The sequence below is a fragment of the Gopherus flavomarginatus genome, chromosome 8 (genome assembly GCF_025201925.1).
Source record: "Gopherus flavomarginatus isolate rGopFla2 chromosome 8, rGopFla2.mat.asm, whole genome shotgun sequence".
Classification (NCBI taxonomy): Eukaryota; Metazoa; Chordata; order Testudines; family Testudinidae; genus Gopherus; species Gopherus flavomarginatus.
Window position 1 is genome coordinate 76,454,017 of NC_066624.1, and position 27,563 is coordinate 76,481,579.

General features: G+C 40.5%; 1 protein-coding gene across 4 annotated transcripts in view; it reads right to left on the bottom strand.

Annotated features, from left to right (window-relative positions):
* Positions 1-8,467: 8,467 nt before the first annotated feature.
* The window catches only part of PAX3 (paired box 3), a 101,110-nt gene continuing 82,014 nt past the window's right edge, over positions 8,468-27,563 (bottom strand). For all 4 annotated transcript variants that reach the window (XM_050964074.1, XM_050964075.1, XM_050964073.1 and 1 more), the window contains 4 exons: positions 22,600-22,765; positions 21,220-21,434; positions 9,381-9,627; positions 8,468-8,832 (listed from right to left, as the gene is read on the bottom strand). In XM_050964074.1, the coding sequence (XP_050820031.1) occupies positions 8,798-8,832; positions 9,381-9,627; positions 21,220-21,434; positions 22,600-22,765 (663 nt within the window). In that variant the 3' untranslated portion in view covers positions 8,468-8,797. The remainder of the gene's footprint in view (positions 8,833-9,380; positions 9,628-21,219; positions 21,435-22,599; positions 22,766-27,563) is intronic.

Genomic DNA, 27,563 nt, shown 5'->3' on the forward strand with positions numbered 1-27,563 from the left:
GTTTCCAGTGGAAAATTCTGGCTTCCAGAGATCACTGTGCAAAAACTGTAGGAAAATGTAGATTATTTGAATGGTGACCACTATATTACTGCCCAGAAAAAAAAATGGAAAATTGACCCCATTAAAAAACCTATAACCAGTGCAGTTATTCCAAAATAACAACAAAAATAAGTAAAGAGGCATTAACAGAGACACCAAATCAAATATGTACCAAGCTGCAAGGATTTGTTTTGGTGGTGACTCAACATATAAATAAGAAAGAAAGAAAACATATGAAAAGTTTGGATAATGCCATAGAGCATAAAGGTAATTTCTTAAAGGTCACGGCTGTGCTCTTGATTCATCTTTAGATCGGAAATGCTTCTGAATTCTGGTATCTATTAAATAATTGATTGGTCATCCGCTGCACATAGGGATCCAGGAATGGACTCCATATTACACAATATGTAGCCAGTTTATTTATATGGACAAAAAAATCTTTAGCGCATACTTGCTATCTCCAAAAGCAAACTGAAGCAGTGTTCATAGTTGGTATTAGTTTTACTTTCCAAGTGGTTAGGGTTCATATTTTGGCTGCATGTAAGGCCCTCCAGAACCATTTCTGCTTAGAACTTGATAAAAAAAGAAAAAGAAACTAGTATAACACAAGACCTATGTAGATATACAAAGGATCCACATAATTGTGAACATTTTTAGCAAGCATTTCAGTAGGCATATCTTAAGTCTTCTAATTTGGGGAGGAGATCCCTGGTTTTAGCCTCTATGTCTCCTGCTCCTCCCTTCCTTAAGGTCTGTTCATCCCAATGCCCTGTTTCCAAGGATCATATGTAAGTGGGCTGGTTGACTTTCTCCTCAGCCATGCTGTCTCTAGCTCTCCTTCTCTGCATAAATCTACTGTATTATGAAGTGCTTGAGGGCAGAGAACAAAAGAGATGAGTGACAGAGCAAATGAAGAGGAAGTCAGCTCAAATGCCTGTCTTTTAGCTTCAGGTCAGGAAAGCACTTCAGTAATGGAGGAAAGGGAGAAATCACAGACAGTTCCCTCAGAACTAGAGTGACTGAGGAGGAGAAACTCCAGGAAGAGGATGGTGCTGAAATATAAGGATAACAGAAGAGAGCTCATGGTGCTTCACAGGGCCGTCCTTAGGCATAGGCAGAATAGGCAGCCGCGTAGGGCCTCACTCTGCCTGGGGGCACCACTCTCCAGGCAGCCCAGGCAGTGTAGAAGCAGGGCTGCTGGGTCCTAGAGAGAGCCGAATGCAGCACAGTCTGAGAAATGGGATTGGCTGCTGGGGTCTCTGGGAAGGGGAGGGGGTGGGGGTTGGGAAAGGAGCTCACCTGTGAGTGTGACTCTTTCCCCCCGGCTGAGGTCAGGTGAGGCTGTGGCTCTGGAACCAGTATCCTTTGTTGTCTCCCATAACATCCATTCTTCTCCCCCCTGCCCCACGGAGCACCCCCTCCTTTCTCCCTCCTCCCCAGGAGCAGCCCTCTCTCTCTCCTCCCTCCCCTCCATCAGGGCTAGGTTGGGTGAGGTGCTGGGAGTAAGTAGGGGGAGGGGAGGCTGGCTGCTTGCTGAGAAATGAAAGTGAAAGTAACTCACTTCCTGGGCAGGCAGCCAGAATTGGAATGTCACACAGGGTTTGACTGGGGTTAGCCAGATGTATGAAAAATCAGGATAGGGGATTGGGGTAGGGTGAGCAGATATCCCTATTTTATAGGGACAGTCCCAATTTTGGTGTCTTTTTCTTATATAGGCTCCTTTTACCCCCCCACCCATCCCTGTCCTGATGTTACACACTTTCTGTCTGGTCACTCTAGGTGGGGGTAATTGGTGCCTATATAAGACAAAGCCCCAAATATCGGGACTGGCCCTATAAAATCAGGACATCTGGATCTGGCCACCCTAGCTGGGGAGCGCCTCTCCCCCGGGCTGGCAGCTGCCAGCTATCCATCTCATCCGGGGGGAGCTGCATAGGGCAGGATGAGCTGCTGTGGCTCCATGGATGCCCTGTCCCTGAGATCAGATGCTGTGCTAACTTCACCATGGTCCATAAGGCTGGTGGTGGTGCCTATTGGCGTGTGATTGGACCTGAGGGTTTGCTGCTGCTGTTGCCACTCTGCACCCCAAGAGGTAGATTTTGGGGTCCTGCAGTTTTCCATCTATCTCCTCCTCTACTGCAGCTGTTGGACTAGCGGGCTGGGGGGTGAGCCAAGCATGAAAGCAGTACTGTGTTGCCATTTAGATTGTCATTTAACAACTTTGTTTGCCAAAAATTCTTGCTAACAATCCTGAATCCAATTTCAATATTATTTTAAAAAAAATCAATATCTTAGCCAAAAACAGAAAATTAAGTTGTTGACAATTATTAGTGACAGGTTTGGTTTGAGGCAGGGAGTGGGCCAGTTTTCATCAGAGAAACAAAAAATGTTGACTGACTTTCCTATAGCCTGTTACTCCTGATAAGAGCCCTCCAACAACTGTAATATGCTCATCTCCTTACTAGTGTATAAAGCAGGGGTCGGCAACCTACGGCACAAGTGTCAAAGGTGGCAGGTGAGCTGATTTTTGATGGTATGCAGCAGCAGGCTGAGCAGCTCAGCCCATCACTGCTCTGGGGTTCCGGCTGCTGCCCTATTGCCAGCTGGGATACCAGCCATCGGCCCCACTCAGCACCTGCTGCTGGCCTGGGGACCCCCAAGGAACCCCAGGCTGGCAGTGGGCTGAGCAGGCCAGCTGAACCACTTAACCTGCTGTCAGCCTGGGGTTCCATTCACTCAGCCGGCAGCGGGCTGAGTGGGCTGGTGGCGGGCTGAGCAGGGCCAGTGGGGGGTTGAGTGGCTCAGTCTGCTGCCAGTCTGGGGTGCCAGCAGCACTCAGCCTACTGCTACTCCGGGGTTCCGGCTGCCGGCCCCTTGCCAGTAAGGAGCTCAGCCGCCAGCCCCACTCTGCCTCCTGCCAGCCTGGGTGAGCAGAATCCCAGGCTGGTAGCGGGCTGAGGGGGGGTTGGCGGCCGGGATCCTGGCTGGCAGGAGTTGGTGGTCAGAACCCCAGACCAGCAGCGGGCTGAGCAGGGCCTGGGATCCTTGTCTAGGGTTCCAGCCACCAGCCCGCTGCCGGTTTGGGGTTTCATTTACTCAGCTGGCAGTGGCCTGAGCAGGACCGGTGGCCAAGACCTCAGATAATAACAATAGTTTATTTATATAATATAGACATAGAGAGAAACCTTCTACAAACATTAAAATGTATTACTGGCACAAGAAACCTTAAATTACAGTGAACTTGGCACACCACTTCTGAAAGGTTGCCGACCCGACCCCTGGTATAGAGTGACCATATGTTGTACTAAGATTCTCCTGCTTTTTTTTTTCCCCTGTGAGTCAGTATAACTTTTGCCAGCCCAGAAGTTGGGCAGCCAATGTTTTACGTTTTCACAATGTTTTCTCCAACTTTCATAAAGTAAATACATAGTTAATATGAGTTAAAAAGGCCAGGGACACTTCTTTGTGAAGAATCTGTACAGCAGATCATGCCCATAGACGATCCAGAAAAGAAATTTGAGGTTGAATTTTTTAATGTTGTGATGGATAAAGCAGTATCTGCTGTTGATGAAAGGTTTAATACCTTGCAAGTACACCATGAACAGTTTGGATTTTTGTATGACATAACTAAATTCAACGAAATAGGAAAACAAGAGCAACTAATGACAAAGTGCAAGAACCTAGAGAGCCTCCTGAAGCACGGTGATAGTTTTGATTTAAATGGACTTGAACTGTACGAAGAATTGAGTACACTGTCATCAATGTTGCCACATGCAAAATCGGTGATGGACATTGTACAGTTTATTCATACCCACAAACTTGTTAACATGTATCCTAATGTGTACATTGCCACTCGTATTCTACTGACAATTCCTTTAACAGTAGCATCAGGAGAACGGAGTTTCTCAAAACTAAAGCTCATTAAAAACTATCTCCGCTCTACAATGAGTCAGGAACGCTTAACTGGTCTTGCTATTCTTGCAATCGAACAAGATACGACTTTGTCTTTGTTATACGATGACATTATTACTGATTTTGCAGCCAAAAAAGCCAGAAAGATTGCTTTTAATTAAAACAAATCTTTGTTTCAATACCTCTTCATATAAATTTCCAATAAAATTTTGATAAATTAAAAAAAAATTTGCATCATTCTGTCATCAGAATTTTTTCTATAGTCCTGCTTCTTTAGTGCTAGTCCATCAGCATTACAGTGTGCTTAATTAAGTTAAACTGGTTTTAATAACGTGAATGTGGCAAGTTTTCCAATACTGTAAGCTTATGTTTGTGTTGCTAAGAGCAGATCAGGCACAGGGGCACCAGTTTAATAATCTCGCCTAGGGCACCATAAATCCTAAGGCCGGCCCTGGTGCTTCATCTTAATGGCTAACATCTCTTTGGAAAAGCACATGGCTAGAGACCACCCTGGCTTATTCAGGAGCTCTTTAATGATCTGAAACTCAAAAAGAATCCTACAAAAAGTGGAAACTAGGTCAAAGTACAAAGGATGAATATAAACAAAACACAAATGTGTGGGGACAAAATTAGAAAGGCCAAGGCACAAAATGAGATTAAACTAGCTAGAGCCATAAAGGATAACAAGAAAACATTCTACAAATATATTAGAAGCAAGAGGAAGACCAAGGACAGGGTGGGCCCATTACTCAATGAAGGGAAAAAACAGTAACAGAAAATGTGGAAATGGCAGAAGTGCTAAATGACTTTTTTGTTTCAGTTTTCACCAAAAAGTTTAGTAGTGATTGGACATCCTCATTTTCACTGGCATTCACTATGTTAGTAGTATCAGAGGCTAAAATAGGGAAAGAACAAGTTAAAATTATTTAGACAAGATAGATGTCTTCGAGTCACCAGGGCCTGATGAAATGCATCCTAGAATACTCGAGGAACTGACTGAGGAGATATCTGAGCCATTAGTGATTATCTTCAAAAATCCATGGAAGATGGGAAACATTTCAGAGGACTGGAAAAGGGCAAATATAGTGCCCATCTATAAAAGGAAAATAAGGACAATTTGGGGAATTACAGACCAGTCAGCTTAAATTCAGTACCTGAAAAGATGATGGAGCAAATAATTAAGCAATCAATTTGCAAACACCTAGAAGATAATAAGATGATAAGTTACAGTCAGCATGGATTTGTCAAGAATAAATCATGTCAAACCAAACTAACAGCTCTCTTTGACAGAATAATAAGCTTTATGGATAGTGGGGAAGGAGTAGATGTGGCATAGCTTGACTTCAGTATAGCTTTTGATACCATCTTGCATAACCATTTCATAAACAAAATAGGGAACTACAACCTAGATAGAGCTACTATAAAGTGGGTGCATAATTGGTTGAAAAAACATTCCCAGATAATACTTATCAGTGGTTCACAGTCATGCTGGAAGGGCATGTCAAGTGGGGTTCCGCAAGGATCAGTTCTGGGTCAGGTTCTGTTCAATATCTTCATCAATGATTTAGATAATGGCATAGAGAGTACACTTATAAAGTTTGCAGATGCTATCAAGCTGGGAGGAGTTGCAAGTGCTTTGGAGGATAGAATTAAAATTCAGAATGCTCTGGACAACCTGGAGAAATGGTCTGAAGTAAATAGGATGAAATTCAACTAGGACAAATGCAAAGTACTCCTGTTAGGAAGGAACAATCAGTTGCACACATACAAACTGGGAAATGACTGCCTAGGAAGGAGTACTGTGGAAAGGGATCTGGGGGTCATCGTGGATCACAAGCTAAATATGAGTCAAACTGTTGCCAAAAAAAAAAAAAAAAAAAAAAAAGCAAACATCATTCTGGGATGTATTAGCAGGAATGTTGTAAGCAAAACACAAGAAGTAATTCTTCCACTCTACTCTGTGCTGATAAGGCCTCAACAGGAGTATTGTGTCCAGTTCTGGGCACCACATTTCAGGAAGGATATGGACAAATTGGAGAAAGTCCAGAGAAGAGCAACAAAAATGATTAAAGTTCTAGAAAATATGACCTATGAGGGAAGGTTGAAAAAACTGGGGTTGTTTGGTCTGGAGAAGAGAAGACTGAGAGGGGACATAACAGTTTTCAAGTACGTAAAAGGTTGTGACAAGGAGGAGGGAGAAAAATTGTTCTCTTTAACCTCTGAGGAGAGGACGAGAAGCAATGGACTTAAATTACAGCACGGGCGATTTAGGTTGGACATTAGGAAAAACTTCTTAACTGTCAGAGTGGTTAAGCACTGGAATAAATTGCCTAGGAAGGTTGTGGAATCTCCATCATTGGAGATTTTTAAGAGCAAGTTAGACAAATACCTGTCAGGGATGGTCCAGATAATAATTAGTCCTGCCTTAAGTGCAGGGGACTGAACTAGGCCACTTGAGGTCCCTTCCAGTCCTGTGATCCTATGATCTGCAATGGTAGCATATATTAAGAAGCAACAATGTAATTACAGCCACTGTTTCCCACTGCATGTAGAATAACCAGAGGTTTTTTCAATTTATTTTACAATTTCCCCCACCTTCCAGTGAAATAAAAGAAAAAGAAAAAAAATATGGAAAAGTGGGAGAACTTCCCCAACTATACTATTTAAAAAATAACGTTATATTTCATTTTTAAAAATTTCATTAAATAATTTGAAAATTTTTTGAATGAAGTGTAAAAAATTCATTTTTCCAAAATGCAATTCTATTTATTGACCAACCCTCTTGATAAATAAATAAGAAAATCATACATTTGAAATTTCAATTAAAAAAATCTGCATTTACAATCTACTTGTGTGTAATACTGAATTAGAATTATTGATTCTTCTCTCGGAGAACACATGTTTTAGCATGCAGACTGCAAAACTATTACAAATTGAGACTCTGCATTTTGTGAAAACATCCCAAGAAAGCTGCTTCCCTACCCCAAACCTGAACCCCCACCCAACCCTTTGCACCCACACTGAACCCAACCCCCCATGCTACATCCCTCCCCTCCCCTCCCCCCGAGCACAGACTCACCTCTGTCCTTCCTTATGCAGGTCTGGCAAAAGCACAATGTTTTCCTGCTGCAGTATGGGATACATACTTTGCAGAATGCCACATGAAAACGCATAGTGTAGTAATGAGCCATTCAAACAGCCCGCAGGGCTCATAGGCTGCCTATGGACAGCCAGCCCTGTCTTAAATGTGTGTGGAGTGCTTATACAATAAAAACAGTTTGAATTGAAGATAACATGTTTCTCCCCTCTTTGTGATAGCCAGGTTAAATTGTTTCAATATATTTAGCACAATACCACAGTTTAGGACAAAATAATCAGTGCTTTGCAAGTCTTCATAACTGTTTATTCATTATAAATAGTAAATATTTACTGCACTTTTTACATGAAAGACATTTTTTTACAACACATGTGTTGTTGGTAGAGGCTGCAACACAAAGATAATATTTCTTTTGTTCCATCACCTTTTAAGACCAATGTGTGAACTAATCTCTGTACTACACCTAGTCTCACTATCTTACTACTTCATAGTCCTTAATGCTAAAAGGAATGTATGTGTCCTACCTCATTCATTGTTCCAAGAATAAAGAGAAATAAATAACACTGCCTTCCATCTTCCTGTTCCTCTTAACATTTCAAAACACAAATTTATTGACATTCTAAAATGTCACAACACAAACTTATGTAAACCTCGGTTCCTATTATTATTTTTTCTATATTAGCTATCACTGTATAATTTAAAAGTACATGTCAGATACAGGGACATCTCTGTTCATGTCCTGTACATCACTAAAAGAGAATGTAAACGTAATCATTTCAAATGTATTGTTTCCTGAAAATGGTCATGACTCGTGAGCCAGATTCTGTTGTACTACGGACTGCACCACTTCTGCATTTTATCATAATGAAATATGCACTGCAAAAATAAAAGTACCTGCAAAAATATAGTTCTATCTATATCACTTTGGATGATCCCAAAGCTTGTGTGAGGTACACAGTATTGCACATTGTTAGGCAGTTATGGAAATCAAAGTCACTTTGTTTTGTTGTCGTTGTTGTTATTGTTTCCTTTTCCTTGTTTGTTTCAGAACGTAACATGGATTAGGAAAACTTCACACACGCAAATTGCAAAAAAATTTCTTCATGTTACACAATATCTTGTTCATTGTAAAGCAAAACTTATATGTGACATTTCTTGACAACATGATTACAAAAGAATGATAAGATAACTATTAACTTGTTCTGGAAGTCTTTTACATCTATCCTAGCTTCCTACAGACCATGACATTTCTTCTTGATGTCAATTTCCAGTGTGTAAAAGCAAAATGTTCTCCTGCTCATGCTTCAGAAACTGAGCAGTTTTAATGTTAGAATAAAGTCAGCATCGGATGTCAAGAGTCCGAGTTTGCAGAGCTCAACTGTTAAGTTTTAGAATATTTTGTTTGTCCAAATCAGTGCATGCTTTTTCAGCAACATAAAAACGGAATGCTTGTCAAGTCAGTGATTTTAAATTCTTCAGCATTTTTTATACTTGCCCACGCTGAACTGTGTTGTATTTGTTTATTTGTCTATTTTTTTATTGCTCTTGGTCTTTGTCTTCTGGACTGTTACGTCCAATAGGTCCAAATGTCTATCGAAAACAATGATGGGAGAAAAGAACAGAAGGATCCTGTATCTCTGTTGTGATTGCCCCAGATTGGGTTGCATTTTGGTGAGAAGATCCCTCCCATCCAAGCACTGGAGTGAGACCAGAAACAAGACAAGCTTTAACTTGAAGTGGACAGTTCATTTATGCAATATCTGGCTTCAGATAATGAAAGGCACCTGTAAGAAAGCAAAAGAAGTTCTTCAAGTCATGCTGTGACAACCTCACAGTAAGGGGCAATGTCAACTACAGGTTGACATTGTCATATTTAATACAAATATATCAAAGGAAAAGGACTAATATTTTTATTCCTAGGACAAGTTTGACAAAACTCTATGTATCTGGGATTATATACTATAATGATTCTTGAGCTGACCTCATTAAAAACATGTGTTTCTAATACTGGAATGCCAGTGGTTATTTCATTTTGGACAACCCTTATGTTTTACCTAATGGCAATCAGGTTTCATGTCTCAACAATTAATAACATCAAGATGTTGTTGACATCACTTCAGAAAATAATTATGCAGCAGAAATCTTGCTTGAACAATCAGTTATCTTAGCAGCAAACATAGTTCTATTATGAAGAGAAGAAAAAGTCATAGGTTAGAATCAATCCTCCCCATTTCCTTTGTTACAAGAAGAAAAATATACTGTAGCTAGATAGTTACCTTACTAAGGATATGACCCAGTCATTGCACAGCATAAATATTAACCTGGTACTCACTTTGTCCATATTGTCCATACTGGTATCCTGTGACAGGGTCCATACTGTAACCGGTAGTGCTGTAAGTTGGTGGGCAGTAGGACTGTGATGTAGGCAGGCTATCTAAACTTTTCATATGATCTAGTCTCTGACTGCAGCTGGCTGATACAGTAGTGGTTGGTTCTAGGCCCCCAGTTAAGGGTGAGAGGGCATAATCAGTTTGAGGCTGGTGAGGTACACCACCATGGTTAGTCAGGAGGCCCATTACCTAAAATAAAACGTATAGTAACAAATAAAGGTTAAAATGCATTAAGAACTATATTTCATATACAGCTGCAAGAACAACTAGTGTCTGTTATTTAATTTCCCATGATATCTATTACTTGGTATTTAACCTGCACTTCAGGTTCCTAATTCAAAGAGTTACATCATGCATCTAAATAGTAACTGATGGCTGGCATTCCAGAAAAATAATGTACAGGCATACAGGTGGGACAACAAACAAACAAACCACCTTTTATGCTCTTAAAATGTCTGATCACATGTCACAGCTGGAATTCCTATGGATGTTTATTCATTGAGGACTTGATGATGATAAAAAAGAAAAAGAGAAAATAGATCATCGGTCACAGTCCAAGTTTTCTTATGATGCTGTTCCCCAAACACAAAATCTTCATCATGCTTTATTCTCCAACTCAAGCCATTGTGTATTCTTGATAAAGAACAGTGCAACCAGAAAAGAAATAACTGTAAAAGTAGCCACATTAGAAAAGAGTGAGGTATTTATATGGCCAATTTAAAAATGCATAATTAATTAGGGATATCTTAGGTTCCCATGTTGAGGCTCTTAAACCATAACATAGGAGCTTTGAAATGGGGTAGTACATGAAATCGAGCCCCACTGACTGCTCTAGTCAACTTGACCATATAAACAGCTCCTCTTTTCTAATGGGGCCATTTTTTTCCTAGATATCATCTCTTTATATAAATTATTTTTTCTTCTTTTTTCCCCCCATGATGTCATTGTAAACTTGTTTTCATCAAATATTTATTTTTGCTTTAGAAGAGTGGGGAAAATAATCTGTAACTATATTGATGAAAAGTTCCAAACAGAAACTAAAGTCTAGGGCTGACTGAACAATGGGGCAAAATAGTTTATTATTATTTACATTTGCCTCAAAGCCCCAGGCCTGGACCAGGACCCCACTGGGTAGGTGCTGTACAAACACATCACAAACAAATGATCCCTGCCCCCAAAAACTTATTAATTAACATTTGTTCAGCTTCAATGTGGTTGCTACATACTACAGGCAGCCCTCCAAATGCAGAGCCAGAGAAAGATCCTAGCACCCAAAAAACGTTTGTCTACTGGCTAGGGGAAGAGCGCCTATAACTCATGCGCTGCTGGTATGAAGCATGTGCTTGTCTGTAGGAGAATACTAGATGTGGGTTTTTTACCCACGAAAGCTTATGCCCAAATAAATCTGTTAGTCTTTAAGGTGCCACTGGACTCCTTGTTTTTTTTGTGGATACAGACTAACACGGCTATCCCTCTGATAGAAGAAAAAGGTTACAGTGCTTGCTGTTGTCAGAGTCATGCCACAGACTCCCTAGCCAATTCACTCCTAAAGAACAACAGTAGTGTTTCTCTTTCTAGCTTGGCTTCAAGCCTCCAATGACTCTTGTAATGTCTTATAGATAAATGTAGTTAAGAAATTAACCAGAAAGTCAAGATCAGTAAAAAAAAAAAAAAAGACTTTAGATTGCTTGAAAACATGTACTTGTATCTAAAAATTCAATCCTCTGGCTGGAATTTCCTATGGAAGTTCAGGGAGAGATTTTTCAAGAGCACCTAAGTGATTTAAAAGCACAAATTAATTGTACTTGTGCTGCTAAATCCCTTATTTCTGCACATCTCTTCCTTGTACTATAGCTTGATGTATGTTTCTTTTCAAAGGACTTCTGTATTTTCACAGCATATGGTAAAGACAAGCACAGCTCTTAGAACTACTCCCTTCTGCTAGCACATTTAGGCCTAATCTACACTTAAAAATTAGACCAACCTAGCTATGTTGCTCAGGGCTGTGAAAAATTCGTGCTCTACATGATGAGATTAGGATGACCTAACCCGCAATATAGATGCAGCAATGTGGATGGAAGAATTCTTCTATCAACATAGCTACCACCAGAGCTGTGCTGCAATAGTAACTGTAGTGTAGCCCAGGGATTGGCAACTTTTTGCGCGTGGCCTGCCAGGGAAATCCACTGGGACAGTTTGTTTACCTGCAGCGTCAGCAGATTCGGCTGATCGCAGCTCCCACTGGCCGCAGTTCGCCGCTCCAGGCCAACGGAGGCTGCAGGAAGCGACATGGGCCGAGGATGTGCTGGCTGCCTGAGTATGGACTCTTAGGACTGTGTGGGTGAACGTGTTTATGCCCATCACCTTAAACTACTTCTTAAAGTAGTTCTGACTTTTTCTACTTCTGTTCTCAATAGAAAGGGCCCCAAGATACATTTGGACCTAGATGCAAATTATGAACAACCCAAAGTTTGGGAGTGTTTTGATCCAGGGTTTTGGTGTGACCTATTATAGCGCTAGGGAGCCGGCTTTAAATGGGGATTTGGACCAAATTCTAAACGTCAGGTGTGCTTGTATCTGGTGTTTTAGTTCAGGCCCACCTTTAGAAGATTTACTCTTTTGCCAGCCATGTAGCCACTGAAAGTTGAAATGTACTGGTATTAGATGGGATCTCATTCCAAATTCACCATAGATTAACTCAAGTTGTCAGTCATCTCTAATCAAGTGCAGATGCACCTAATAAATCAGACGCCTTTAACCATCTTGACAACAGTGGCAGCACTATATCTTCAAGGCTGAAACATTTGATTTTGAACAGTAATTGTCTTCTCAGAAATGTCTTCTTCAGAAGCCTTAGGAATCATCCTGCAGTTGATTAGCATCTAAATAATTAGATTTTTAGTCATGTCTGTTTGAAAGCTATAAGGGAAGTAGCCTAAAGGCAGAAGTCTCTCTTATGGTATGTGTCATGACCTTATCACCCATGCGAGGAGTTACAGGAAGGGCATGAATGACTTTCACCTAATCAATTAGAAAGCCATTAAAGGTCCAATCCTGCAAGCTGTGACTTCTACTGCCCTCCATGGAGTAGATGGTGCTCAGCACCTCACAGGACACACTCTATTACTTCCAGGTCTGGATGCTGAAGATGAGAACCTCCACTGATATAAAACATCAGAGCCCCCCTCACTCCCCTCCCCAGGGTAAATGGAGCTACACAGATTTATTCCAACAATGGGTCTGGCCCCGAATGTGTAAAACCAAATTATTTACATATTCATTATGGGCATGATTCAGCTCCCATTACAATCAATAAAAAGATTCACATTGACTTAAACGAATGTTGGCTCAGGCCCTACGTCTTTAGAGCCAAATGCTGCAGTTCTTATTCAAGCTGAATTTTAATGAGGTCAAAAATCAAATCTTAAGGTTTTGGCCACATGCTGCATATTGTTCATGATTAAAGCAGAACAATAAAAAAACAATTGTTTGCTATGTGGCATGTGATTTCAAGTTTGGCTTGATAAGGAATACAGGGAATATCCTTGAAGTAATACACAGCCTTTCGGTTAATATAACAAAATACAATATTCATAGTTTATAGACAATTATATTCTAAGACTATGTATCTCTAAATTCAATCTTGTTTCCAGACAAAATTTCCTTCTAATAAATAGAGTGAACTGCAACAAGGACAATAGACAGAAACATTTCATTGAGCAATTTCCACCCCCCTTCCTCAAAACAAAAACAAAAAACAAAAACAAACACAAAAAACCCTCTCCACTTTTTTACAACAAATTCTCAGCTGTGGGAATGAATGTAGTTCCACTGAAGTCAACAGCGATTCACACCAGTTGAGGTCATGCCTCAGTATTTATAAGTAGAAGTGACTGATAAAAGCCTTAAAAGTATGTAGGCAACACTGGCTTCATTATCAACTATTACATAAAATATATCTATTATCAACAAAATAAAGCCCATTAAACTGAGATAAAGCTTATTCCATTTAAATGAAACATTATGCCAGTTAATGTGGTTGGTATTTTAGTAGGTTGGACCCACCATAGGCATAATAAAATTCTCATGTGTTTTAATTCATTTACGCATGCCTGCATTTAATATGCTTTGTGACCATACCTGCAATTAATATGATTTATGAGAAAAGAACATGAGTAATATTCTTGGACACAGTGATACATTTTTTTTTCCACCCTTCTCTAAATGAAAGATTTAATGAAACAGCTCAAGGAAAATTGTTAGCAGTTAACGTATCAAGTTGAGCTGACAGAATCATGAGTAAACTTTAGTGGAGTTAATGATATCCTCTTATCTGACCCTGACACATTTGCAGCATGTAATTTACAGAAGCTCTGTCCAGGGAATCTTGACAAATGCTCCTAACGATGTCAGGGCAATGTTCCATTCTAATGTAAAACAGATGTGGGTCAGATACCCTCATTCATCACTAACACAGAAAATTTCAAACTGCTTCTAAGATGAATGACATTACCTGCTGTTAACTCTTCACTGCAGAAAATCTCTGAGAATCAAAATATCACATCAGAAAAGAGCACATTTTAAAGAAGGAGAGTTTTAATGCATCAAAAAACTAAGTTAACATTTAAAAAATCTGAATGTGAAATTTGGATCAAATTTGTTTTGATTGATCATGATCACTTTCAGCCAGACACATATATGAGACAGAGTCTACCCTAAATGGCAGGTATCATGGGAGGAGAAGGGAGAGGAATACATTTTGTGGGAAATATTAAAATTAGTTCTGTTTTGAATTCTGTGAAAAAAGAAACATTTTCTGGTTGTTGGGGTTTTTTTGGGTGGGGGAAGGAGTTGCAAAAGTTTTCATGACATTTTAAACAGTTTTTAATAGAATTTTTATTGAAATTGTTTAAAATCATCAAACATTTCATTTACAGAAAACCATGTTCTTGGTAAACAAAAATGTTCAGTAATATTTTGATACAATTTAATTAAATTATTGATTAAAATATTCCACAATAATTACTGAAAATAAGAAAAGTTTGAAGATGTTGATAATTTTTTTGTGCAAAGTCCTGTTTTGTGGTGGGTAACCTATTTTTCACCTGAAAAACATTTTGTGCAAAAAATTTCAGCCCATTGTATGACAGAGATAAGTTTAGCACACAGAAAATGATGAGTGTTTTAAACTGTACAGATTAAGAGTATCAGAAGCTTCGGAGGTGAATAATCTCTTACTCTATGGCCCAAATAAAGTGAGAGATGAGTTGTAGGAATGTTTACAACCAAAAATGAATCTTATATAATACTGTTTGAGGACCTGTCACATGGTGAAAATTGTCAAATTCAAGAAATGAATGTGATTAAGTCACATCTTACTTCTACATTTCAGTGTCTGTAGAAAAGGTACTACAACAAATTATACTATTTGATTATCTCATGGTTACTGAGACACAAAAATAATGCTGGCTTAAATTTTCGGACGTGAACAGCGATTTTGGGGACTTCAGTTTACAGGTGGTCAGCTTATGACACTTTCAAGAGACCTAATTTTCAGAAGTGATGAGCACCTGCCCTCTGACAACCAGGTCCTCTTCAAGGTATCTTAAGCTAGGCATCCACAAATGAAAACGTCCAAAGTCAGTAAGCATTTTTGAAAAATTAAGCCAATGTTATGCTTGTCTGATAGTAATTATGAGACCACAAAATTCCAATTGTTTCCATCAAACTAAGGAAACAGAATGATGAAATCAACATAAAACCCCATGTGCTTAACATCATTATTTACATCTATGGCTTTTCTCAGGCAACTCGTGCTCAGGCAAATTATACAATGTGAACAAACTGCCTCCCTAGTTAAGAAATCCAGGACTTCTGGTTCATGCCAGTTGGTCACCAGTTGAATAATGCTAGAAGCCAAGACCACTTTTGACCCACATCATGAGCTTTTGATTGGTCTAGGCTCTGCTAGACTGATCCAACACAAAAAATGTATTTCTGTGGGCAACCAGATGTAGAACAATTTTATTACAGCAATTATGCATAGTAAAGGAACCCACTGTTTTTATTCATTTCATTTTAATGAGGCAATGTAAGTTTTCAACTATTTGTTCTTGACTTTTCCTATAAAAACAAAATTTAATAAAGCAACATCAGTGCATCTTTCTTCTAACTGAAAGGCCCTAATTCAGTGTTTCCCAAACTTGGGAGCCGCTTGCGTAGCGAAAGCCCCTGGTGGGCCAGCCAGTTTGTTTACCTGCCATGTCCGCAGGTCCGGCCAATCGCGGCTCCCACTGGCCGCGGTTCACTGCTCCAGGCCAATGGGGGCCGCTGGAAGCGGCACAGGCCGAGGGACGTACTGGCTGCTGCTTCCAGCAGCTCCCATTGGCCTGGAGCAACGAACCACAGCCAGTGGGAGATGCAATCGGCCAGACCTGCGGATGGGGCAGGTAAACAAACCGGCCCGGCCCACCAGGGGCTTTCCCTACACCAGCGGCGTCCCAAGTTTGGGAAACACTGCCCTAATTCAATAGCTGACATGTCTTGAGCTGATAAAAACCAAGTGCACTCATACAGAACACAATCATCCAAGAAAGCACCATGCCTCATTGAAAGAGTTAGCAAATAATTCTTTGGTTTAGACAATGAAATGTTTGGACATTCCAAGAAGAAGCTGTGAAACATCTCTAATGTTCAATGCTGTTCAAGGGAAAGGTTGTAGTTTTACTTCAGAATATTGCTGAGTTCCAGTTAAAGTGTGAGAACTGATAAGTATGCTGGAGGGCACTGTGCCCTCTGATGCAACTGTGCAACTGACACAACCAATGCATTTACCAACGTGAAAGGACACCGCATACAGTCTCCAATTCTATTAGTGTGACTCGCTTTTGGGAAGTGAGGATTTAGTGGTTTTCTAGGGTGGATGGGGTGAAAAAATATATCCATCAGGAAACAGGTTACAACCGCCTGCTCTTCTGGTTCTTAGTGGTTAAAGCTTTTAACAGTGACAAGTATCAGAAGATAGCTGTGTTAGTCTGTATCCACAAAAACAACAAGGAGTCTGGTGCCACCTTGAAGACTAACAGATTTATTTGGGCATGAGCTTTCGTGGGTAAAAAAACCTCACTTCTTCAGATGCAACTGAAGAAGTGAGGTTTTTTTACCCACGAAAGCTTATGCTCAAATAAATCTGTTAGTCTTTAAGGTGCCATCAGACTCCTTGATGTTCTTCTTTTAACAGTGGATATTTAAGGCTTTGCAACTTGTGTGGATTTGTAAATGTAGAAAAGGAGTGGCCTGATGAACAACAACAATAAAAATATTCTTGTGTCTGGATCTGAGCCCAAATAGATTCTGAAATAGCGCTCTTTAGAAACGGGAACTGCCTGAACCACATGGATCTGGGTAAACTTAACTGCCTTTACATTTATAAAGAGAACAAGAAAAGGTCAAAGGATTCCCATGCCACACTGAAAGAGATTTTTTTCCTCAACTTATATTAAAAAAATTAAAATGATGAAATCCTATCTTTGTAATAATCAGATCTGTAGTAAGACCATACACTTTCAATTGAAAGAAACATGTTTTGACAAAGAGTCATTGCCTTACATCTGAAGAATCTGAGGTAATTGTTAATGCCATGATCTGAAAATGACATGCCAAATCGGGAAACTTCTTGAGTTCTGTACACATGCTACTCCCTAATAAATTTCAGGATTAACAAATGTTTGTCAAAAGAAAATGCACTGAGCAATTGAAATTTAATTTGAAAGGGAACTACAATATTCCAATAAATATATGCATGAAAACCAAGAAGCTGCATAATAGGCATAGCCAACACAAAATATGCAATTTACATACATTACACACTAATAATCTCAATTCTGACATTATACTTAAAAAGCTCCACTGGCAGAGATGGATTTTTTTTTTTTTTGTAAAATGCAAACAAGGACAATACTTAACACCAATTCCCTGCACTATTAATCACTGCCTTGTTTCTATAAAGATCAACCCTTTGTAAGTCTATAACAGAGAGGATTTCTCACCACAGCCAGGTAATAATGGATAAAACAGATTTAGCAGACCAATACTCAATCATCCTGATGAGATCTGCAGACCATCTCTTTGTTCTGAAAGTGCTGAATGCTAGGAAGACAGTTAGGACTTCCTACTCGTCTCTTTGTTTTAAACTTGCACACATAAACCTTTATCTTATTTTCCAGAGAGTAACTAGCACAGAAAGCCAGGTGTATTGGCTGCTGACATTCCATCCTTTCACCACCCCAACCCAAAAAATATGAAGACACATGTGAGATTCTGATCAAAGTTTGTTACTACAGTGAGAAAATGAACAAACAATAACAAAACTATAGCACCATAGCACCTCTTGTAATGTTTCCCCCTTTGATCTCAAATTGACTACAATGTTTGTCTTAAACCAGAAACTTAATTGTCTGTAGGCTCAGGAGCAAAAATAGAAATGGAATACCCTGCATTAAAATAAAATGAGTTCAGAGAACTGTGGGCCAGAGTCTCGCCTGGTATAAACTGAAGTCAATGGAGCTATGGTATTTTACATCATCTGAGAATCAGGTCCTGTGAATCTTAATACCAGTCTTTGCTGTATATATCACTGGACTCTATTTACCACGAAGGATCTCTCCAGAGGGAGCATAATTTTTTTCTTCTTCCTTGAAATAATTCACCATAAATTCAGCTGTGTTTTGTATATACTTTTTCTATAATGCTTGCTAGAGGGAGATAGTCATAGGTGTAGACATCATCACTACACAGATTCAGTAGGATCAAAATCCCCTAGCAAGGAAAGAAGCTCTTGATTTCTCATTAAAAACCTTTTCTCACTCCCAGCTCTACCAACTTAGGGCTTGTGTCTCCCTGGGAAATTTCCCACTACCTTTTCTTTGATAAAATCCTAAATGCAGAATTGGCTTTAGAATTTTTGGACAGGCTTGAGAAACAATTTATATTGCCATCTCACTCCAGACAGAATTATTTCCTGTCCACGATGAGCAAAGAACTCAGTGGAGGGTTGAACCAAGGATTTGGGGGAGGATTGGCAAAATTATTATTTGGGGCACATCCCCAATCTAACTGATATTTTATTTATTACCAGTGTGTGTCTGGCATCCCTTGGAGCCTCCTGCTGCAGAAGTGGAACCCAGCTGCTTGTTCCTTTCAACTCCAGCAATTAGTTTAGGGCAATTTATATCTTCAGGGTGATTCTGGCCAGCAAAAGGGATAGAGATTGACTTATGAAAACATGAGCTTCTCCTAAATCTGGGGGTCCCAGAGCCATGAGTTTAACACGGCCCAAAGGCCAGCTCTGTCTAAACATTTTTTGCCATGCTGTCTGAGGATCTTCTTCAGCATTTGTTTAACTTGAAACATTTTCATACTGAGGCCAATAAACTTCCAAAAGCTCTCTCCACTTGAATGGATGTGACTGAGCATGTGATGAACAAATGACATCAGCACTCTCTTCTATTGACCAACTTTCCTCTATGGCCGGTGGTAAAGGTGCAAAGCAGAGCTAGAAATTCTAAGCCAGGGATCGGCAACCTTTGGCATGCGGCCCACCAGGGTAAGCACCCTTGCGGGCCAGGCCAGTTTGTTTACCTACGGCGTCCACAGGTTTGGCTAATCATGGCTCCCACTGACTGCTGTTAGCCATCCTAGGCCAATGGGGCTGGCGGGAAGTGGCAGCCAGCACATCCGTCGGCCCACGCTGCTTCCTGCAGCCCTCCATTGGCCTAGAGCAGTGAACCGCGGCCAGTGGGAGCCATGATCGGCCGAACCTGCAGCCATGGCAGGTAAACAAACTGGCCCGGCCCACCAGGATGCTTTCCCTGGTGGGCTGCGTGCCAAATGTTGCCAATCTCTGTTCTAAGCACTGGGATGAGGGAAGGCAGGGGAATTTAAAAGGAGCACAGATCAACTTTCATAATATGAAGACAATTGTGACCGCTGAATCAAGGCTGGGTTCCAAGAACTGGAGATCACAGAAACTATTTGTGTCTGTTTTATCTGTTTTAAGATCTCCTTTTGAATACAGAATGGTCACAATAAGATATTAGGCGTGAAAACTTGTCCCACCAATTCCTTTTGGTAATGATCTCACTTTACCAAAATGTCACAGGACTTCTTCAATGTAATACTTAACTTTCATATCACATTGAATAAAAGCTTTTTGAAAGAAAAAAATTACACTTCTTGATAGCTGGAGCTGACTTACACTAAAAATGGCATTGAAAACTGCCTCTGATGGATTAATTCAGAACCCTGGAAAGATTTTTATGTCTAAATTATGGAAGCCTTGCATACTATGAATCTGGTCATTTAAAAGAATGAAACCACTAATATAATGTCATGCCTTTTGTTGGAGATTGCATTTAGAAATTAGGATTCTTCAAAACAAAATTCATTAAAGTCTTGTTGGAAGTACATCCATTTGTTTTTATGTTGGTATTTTTCTACTGAGGTTTTAAAGCCACAAAGTTTTGTATTCCACTATGTGCTATAGGAATCTATGAAACTTAATTACATTTACTGTTACAAAAAAGGGTTTATGAACTTTTGCCTTTAGGCAAAAATGTTTATTTCATTGCCTTTGCTATTCATTCTTTTCAACTCCGATGCCTTTGAACTTCTCAGCTGCACAGAGTTATCACCGTTATGCAGGAACCAGGAACTGTATTCCCGAGATGCAAACCACAAGTTGAAGAAAATGAAGGAGGCAAAGATATATGAGTCGTTATTTTGGCCACCCTTTGTGCCATTAAAATCTCATTTTCTGCCTATTAGATGCCCTCTTACTGCTTAGGCAGTGGTGATAGTCAGTGATTAGTGTGTAATTGAGTATAATTGTCTTTTCACTTTTCATTTGTGTCATTCTGAGCTTCTCTCTGTTTTTCTAACCACTGAGAGGAAAAAAGGGTAGAAAGATGATAAAGCTGTTAAAACTCTCACTCTCAGCCCTGAAGAGATTCCTGATTGTAATTATAGATTGCATCCCCTTTGTGACATTTCTCAGAATTTAGTGGACAGCTCTTCCAAACACCTGGGCGAAGCTCACACTAATAAACTAAAGTACTGTATATTTAAGCAATTGCTAATAATGTCAACTGCAGACAGATGCCACTTGTAGGAAATTTAACCAACCTTTTGACACTCAATTATCAAGGCAATTTATTAACATGATCTCCTAAGAAAAGCTTACGCAAATTAGAAAAACAATTATGGCATTTGAGCATTTATATATTTCCCAAGAATGGTAAGTCTCTTAATTCATGTATTTATAACTTGATTATAGCTCATCCCAATGTGTACTGCTCATCAGCTGTGCCTCTCTCACTATAACTTCTCTGCTACTTCTAGGGCCATTTTGTAAAACTCCTATAGTCTCTTAAAAAGGCATTGTATTCATAAAAAGCTGATTAGACAAGACAAGATCACCCTTGTTGAACTTTCTTTGCCCAGGAATGGATCTCAAGGAAAATAGTGACACGGTACAGATGCTTGATAACTGAATGTAAACATGCAGTGTGCACGATTACTTTATAAGTCACATGAAATGTGATAAGCTATGAGTTTTGATGCAGCGAGTAGGAAAAAAAGGAAGCTAGCAAACTGAAATCATGTGGCTTGTATAAAGAATACATTATGGTTTAAATTTGGCAATTCATTATACTATGGCCTCGGGGAATAGATTCTTTGGTTCTGGTATACAGCAAATCCTCTGTCTGAAAACACAGGACTGACCTGAGGTGAAAGGCCATTGCCAATGGCAGGGTTCATGGGATTTGAGGGCCCGGATGGAGGCACAAAGCTGTCTGTATAGCTGGAAAATCCATGCCTGGTGCTGGGTAGGCAATATGCGGAGCTGCTCTCTGGATTTGAAGGGAGGCTGCTTTGGTGTACAGTGCTTGGAGGAAGCGGCTGAGGTCTGTGGACTGTACTGCTTGTATCAGACACAGCTAGAAGGGAAAGGAACACATTTATACATTTTCCACATAGTTTTCTGACATAACAAATTCACTGTGTAGAGTTCAACACTGAGAAGAACTGATCAGGACTTGTAGGTAAATATTAGCCAAACCAAAGCTGAATATTTAACATTACTCAATATTTAACTGGCCAGGAGGAAAAAAAAACATGAAACAAAACATGACATAAGCCTCTGTCAGATGTACATGACACATTTACATTGTGAAAGTTACATACAGATGTGATTCTCACATGATGCTTAATGGGCATATGTTCTTCTAATGGACAAGGATATAGTCTTTCCTCCCCAGTTCATCAGTAGGAATTCAGCCCAGGTTGGTAGTGACTAGTAATCAAACAAGTTGAGGGGGTTGCAAAATTTCCCTGGTCAGATTTTGGTTTGGTAAAACTATCCGCCACTCATTTTAATCAAATCACTGATGTTTAGCAGGTAGGAGGCTTAGATAAGAAGTTGCAGATTTCTCCCACTTCTACAATAGACAAAGCTTTTGGAGGCAGGAAGCTGGTTTTATAATACCCTATCAGACAGGTTTTGCCTTTGAAAGATCAAAATCAAGAGTAGCATGTATCTAAGTTCCATTTTCCCCAAACCATCGATAAGTTTGGGACCCCCTCTTTAGTAGCAACTTGAACTTATCATCATCTGATGGCTATTCAGTACATGTGTGAGGTGGTTGGCAACTTCAGTCCAATTCCTACTGGACACCTATCAGGCATAAAAATTTCCAGTTCGCAGTTGTCACTAGCAACAGAGAAGATTGAATGAACATAGTGATTGAAGACCTATCCTCCACAATGCATTGGGACATGGCAGAGTTGAGACACAATCGTGGGAGAGGATGGGAACATTTGCACAACCCCTGCCAATGCTAGTACCTCTCCCAGGGATAGGGGACATCAGTCTCCAAGCTAAGGCTGTCAGTCTGGCACTGGCACCATTCATAGGCAATCGGGCCACAAGCTAGTGAAGCCAATGGAAATAGTCATATGTTCAATGTAAGAGTTTTGCTGGCTTGAGGCCTACATTCATCCAAACCATTTTCAAACTTTGAAGAATAGAATGTTTCTAAAGTGGGTTTACATAGAAAACTACTGATAACGCCGTTTAAATGAAACATCTGCCCCCTACTGTACCTTGTGGTATGGAGGTGGGTTGATAGGAGGGCTCAGATAGCTGGTATGTTGGCAAGGTTGGCATGGCAGTGGGTGGGAATCCTCCTGGGATCAGGTGGTTGAAAGCCATCAGTTGGTTGGCCCCCGCCTGTTTCCTCCATCTAGCACGACGGTTACTAAACCAGACCTACAAATGTTTTAATTAGGTACATTTGATTTTGTACATTTAACTTAGACACATTACAAATAATGGTACTTTTTAATGTATTTTGCATTTGAAAAGAAGCTAAAAGCTCCATATCTACCACACAAGTCAATCTTCATGGCAATGAAATAAGTCCATGGCAGAACATTACTTGATCTAGTGGCCTGAATACAGGACTGAGAATCAAGAACTCCTACACTCCAACTCCATGTCAGGCACTTCCTCCTCTGCCAATTCACTTAACCTACTATTTTCAAACTGGGGTGATTAAAGTTAGGTACCTATAGCCATATGGTGACAACTAAATAAGTCTCACGAGCACGTGCAATTCCCTCTTATTTAGATGCTTAAATATATATTTAAGTGCCTAACATGACAGATGTTAGTCTTGCCATTTAAGGCACTCTTGGAAGGCACTCAGATGCTACAGTGATGAAGGCAGTACAATAACCTATACAGAATAGAACTTTAAACATGGAATGTGAACACCACAGGCCTTTGTACACAAATTAAATCAGTCCCTCCTAGCAGCTTTTATGCACTCTTGTATGCACGCAGCACCTCACTCTAACACTCCATAACTCTGGATCATATTTTCACATAGAACCATTCTTGAAATTTGTTTCCAGTGTGAGACACAAGCCAGCTATTATTTAGGATGAGCTATGCATATCTTATCTAGAAATCTACTTTTCTTCAATAAACACAGTAATTCCAGACAAACCATCTTCAATTCATGTTCCAAGTTCTCCGTGACCGACTTACAGTGGAATACCAGCGAGAAATAAAAAGCAGGATCTTGTTACTTAGTCAGAAATATATTGTATGTTATGAATTATGACAAGTGCAGTTCTCTTTTATGGTTAAAAAATGTAACGGGCCAGGGCTGATGTGACTTTAGTGGAGCTATGCTGATTTATACCAGGTGAGACTCTAGCCCTATTTGTCGATCAGAGACACTCCCACATTTTCAGTGTGGATCACATCTTAAGAGGAATATTATCTCACAGCCGTCTACCCTCCCATTTACATTTACGCAGACTGCCCGCCTTCTCGCTCACAATCACATACTAGTCCTGCAGCAACTGCACCAATTACTCCATGGAAAATTAATATTAAGACAATGTCTAATTTATGTTTAGCTATTTTTAAATATAATTTAGCTGGTGGTAACAAGGAACAGAATTAGACCCATGTGACCAGCCAGCTCATCACTGACCATCACCAAGTGCTCTACAGACCAGGTTGGGAACCACCAATCTAAATAATACAAATCAGCTTTCTAGGAGTGACATGATTTGTGGCCAGAAAACATAATGCTATACAATATCTGAAAGACACTACCATGTTGCACCTCTCGAGCATTCTGCATTCTAAAGGACATAATAGCACTTAGGTAGGTTTGGGTCATCATGCCTAGGGCCGGCTTTAGGCCTATTCCACCAATTCCCCCGAATCGGGCCCCACGTCTAAGAGGGCCTGCGCCCAGTGAGAACCCCTTCCCTGGCCAGGGGAAGAGGCGCCTTTTTAATTTTTACTCACCTGGCGGCGCTCCGGGTCTTCGGCGGCACTTCGGCGGCAGGTCCTTCAGTGCCACCGAAGACCTGAAGCGAGTGAAGGACCCGCCACCGAAGTTCCACCAAAGACTCGGAGCACCACCCGGTGAGTACAAGCCCCACGTGTTTTTTTTACACGTGGCTTTTTTTTTTTAAAGTCATCCCTGACGGGCCCTGTCGAAACTGTTCGAATTGGGCCCCGCACTTCCTAAAGCCGGCCCTGATCATGCCCTCTGTCTGTCTCACATATGCTGCTCCACAGGCATCACTCTGAGACTATACAAAGCCATTGGACTTCAAATTGCGTGGCTGTGCCACTGTATAATGAGAACTGACCCCATCTAGACCCTTCTTCTGCCGATGTTGAGTGTTTCGGTGTATCTTCCCCAGTTTCATAGCATCGCACAAAGCTGGACTGATATTTTGGCTAGGGGGACTGATGGAACCTCTTTTCCACCTCCTCTGCAGGCACTCCTCCTTATTTCTGTTGCACCTGGTGCTTCCCCTTCTGGAACAACCCAAAGGTCATAGTGTTATTCCTAGCGTCTCCTTGAACAGGCAAGGAGTCAATGGATAAAGAGAGGATTATTTGGTGAATAACAGTCAGGGCAGACCCAGATCCACCAGTTTTGGACTCTTCTTCCTATCCTACAGACGGCCTAAGCCCTGACCAATTTCTTTCCTCCATCTTTCTCTTCCTTCAGAGTCACATATTTATTCACTCTCTTCTGAACCCCTTTAATTACCTCATTGGTCCTACAATAAAACATTTACTTTTTGTTGCCCCTGCAGCTGCATAAAGCAGATGTGGTACCTTGTGGAAGAGAAATGGGTTCAAGAGGGAGAAGATGGAGTGAGGTAGCTCTGAAGAGGAGCCCTGGGGGAAGCATGAAAGGGAAAGAGAGAGGGGCAAAATGGGGACTAGAAAAGAGAAATGGAGCTGAGGAGGCAGTGGGTAGCAGCGTCACCTACACACAAGCTATGATTGACACCCTCCTACCAATCATTCACTAACCAGCACCTTATGCACAACTCTCCCTTCCTCAGGTCACCAGGTTATGTGAAGATCTTAACATGTTTTATAAACATTAATTGAGCTCTACAACACCACTGTGAGGTGGGTATCAACTCCATTTTATAGAGGAAAGGGAAGGAGAAAGATCCTAGAATAGTTCAGTTCTACTCCATATAGGTTCTTCTATTGCCCTCAACTCCGTAGGATCTGACCTTCTTCCAGTATCATGTTAAGCAATGTGACAATTATCTGCCATGTGGTTTGTTTTCGCCCTCATCGTCTCCTTCCCCCCGTGGGTGGGAGGGAAGGTTAGGGGGAATTGTATGTGCAGTTTAGGTTTTGTTCTTTTTCGGTTTCTCTTTTAAATACACACACTGCTCTGTGTTTCTGTTAGAGAATGCACGCCGAAGAAAGGTGCCTTCCACTTGGAACAGAAGGTTTGGTGAGATTTGTGGGAGTTTGTTTCAGTTCTGGACTGACCCCAAAGAAAGCCCTTTCTCCCAGTCAGACAAGCTTTATCCTTGTTGTAGAGAGTTCCATTGTGCCTGAGGTCAGCCATGTATTGTGTGAGAGAGTAAATAATACTCTCTATTCACTTTTTCCACATCACTCATGATTTGATAGACCTATAATATCCCCCTTAGTCGACTCTTTTCTAATTAGAGCAGCCCTAATCTTTTTGTCTATCCTCATATGGAAGCTGCTCTGTATCCTTGATCATCTTTGTTGCCCTTCTCTGAACCATTTTCCAGTTCTACTATATTTTTTCTGAGATGGAGCGACCAGAACTGCATGTAATATTCAAGGTGTGGGAACACCATGGATTTCTAAAGTGGCATTATGATATTTTCTGTCTTTTTTTTTTTTACTCCTTTCCTAATAGATCCTAACATACTGTTAGCCTTTTTGACTGCTTACAATGCTTTGACAAACTTACAGTGTAAGGTCTTGATCCTGCAAATGGATATTCCCATGGATGTACCGACATGCCACTCCACTGACTTCTGTGGGGCTCTACATAGGTTCAGGAACCAATCTGCATAGATCCTGTCAGGGCCTAAAATATTACTACTGTAATCCTACTTAATTGGGACATGCTACATTGGGGCAGCAGTTTTATTGGGTAATATCTATGAAAATTGATTTTGCATAATCTAGTGAGCAGTATTGACAGAACTTCCACTTAGTGAAGAGGAATTTAACTAAAGCCATCTAGTGTTTAGTCAGATGTTAAATAGATGTGGAGTTTTAAATCATAAATTTCAGCTCAATGAATTTACAAACCAAACAATTTAAAATTAACAAACAAATATATATTTTCAAATTTGACTTTCTTTGTAAATCTCATTGTGACTTTTACATTAAGCCACAAGACTGTATGGACTAGACTAGAGGATGGTGTTTATAATGTTGCATATGAAGGCCCAGTTTTATTATGATGCATTTTATATGTAATGTACTAACTATTAACCATTTTAGAATTATATAGAAACTGCTGGCCTGATTCTCTTTGCACTTATGCTGCTGTAAATCAGGAGTAACTACATTGAAATAAATGGAGTTACAACAGTACAAAATTACTGAGAGAAGAGAATGAAGTCCCACAAGTTAAGGCACTAATAAGCTCAGTACAAATGGTCCTTAATTTTTAAAAATGAGCACACTGATGTTTTGAACTCATAACCTTGGATATTGTAGCATGACAGCTTTTACTATTAGGCTATAGATCTTAGATTTTCCTATAGTGTCAGATGACTTCAGAAAAATTCAAGACAAAGTAAACATGCTCACAAATATTATCTAGATCAGGGATCAGCAACCTTTGGCATACAGGCTGCCATAAGCACCCTGGCGGGCCGGGCGGGTTTGTTTACCTGCCATGTCCGCAGGTTCTGCCAATCGCGGCTCCCGTACATCCCTCGGCCCGCACCTCTTCCTGCAGCCCCCATTGGCTTGGAGCGGCAAACCATGGCCGCGATTGGCTGAACCTGAGGACGCGGCAGGTAAACAAACTGGCCCAGCCTGCCAGGGTGCTTACCCTGGCAGGCCGTGGGCCAGGGTAGAGTCTCCAGTGGTTACTATATATATAACCACTGGAGACCTGATTTACATCTGTGTTACTCCAGTTTTCCACTGTGTAACTCAATTGAAATCAGTGGAGTTAGATGGTGCAAAACGGGAGTAACACAGTGGTAAATCAGCCCCAAGG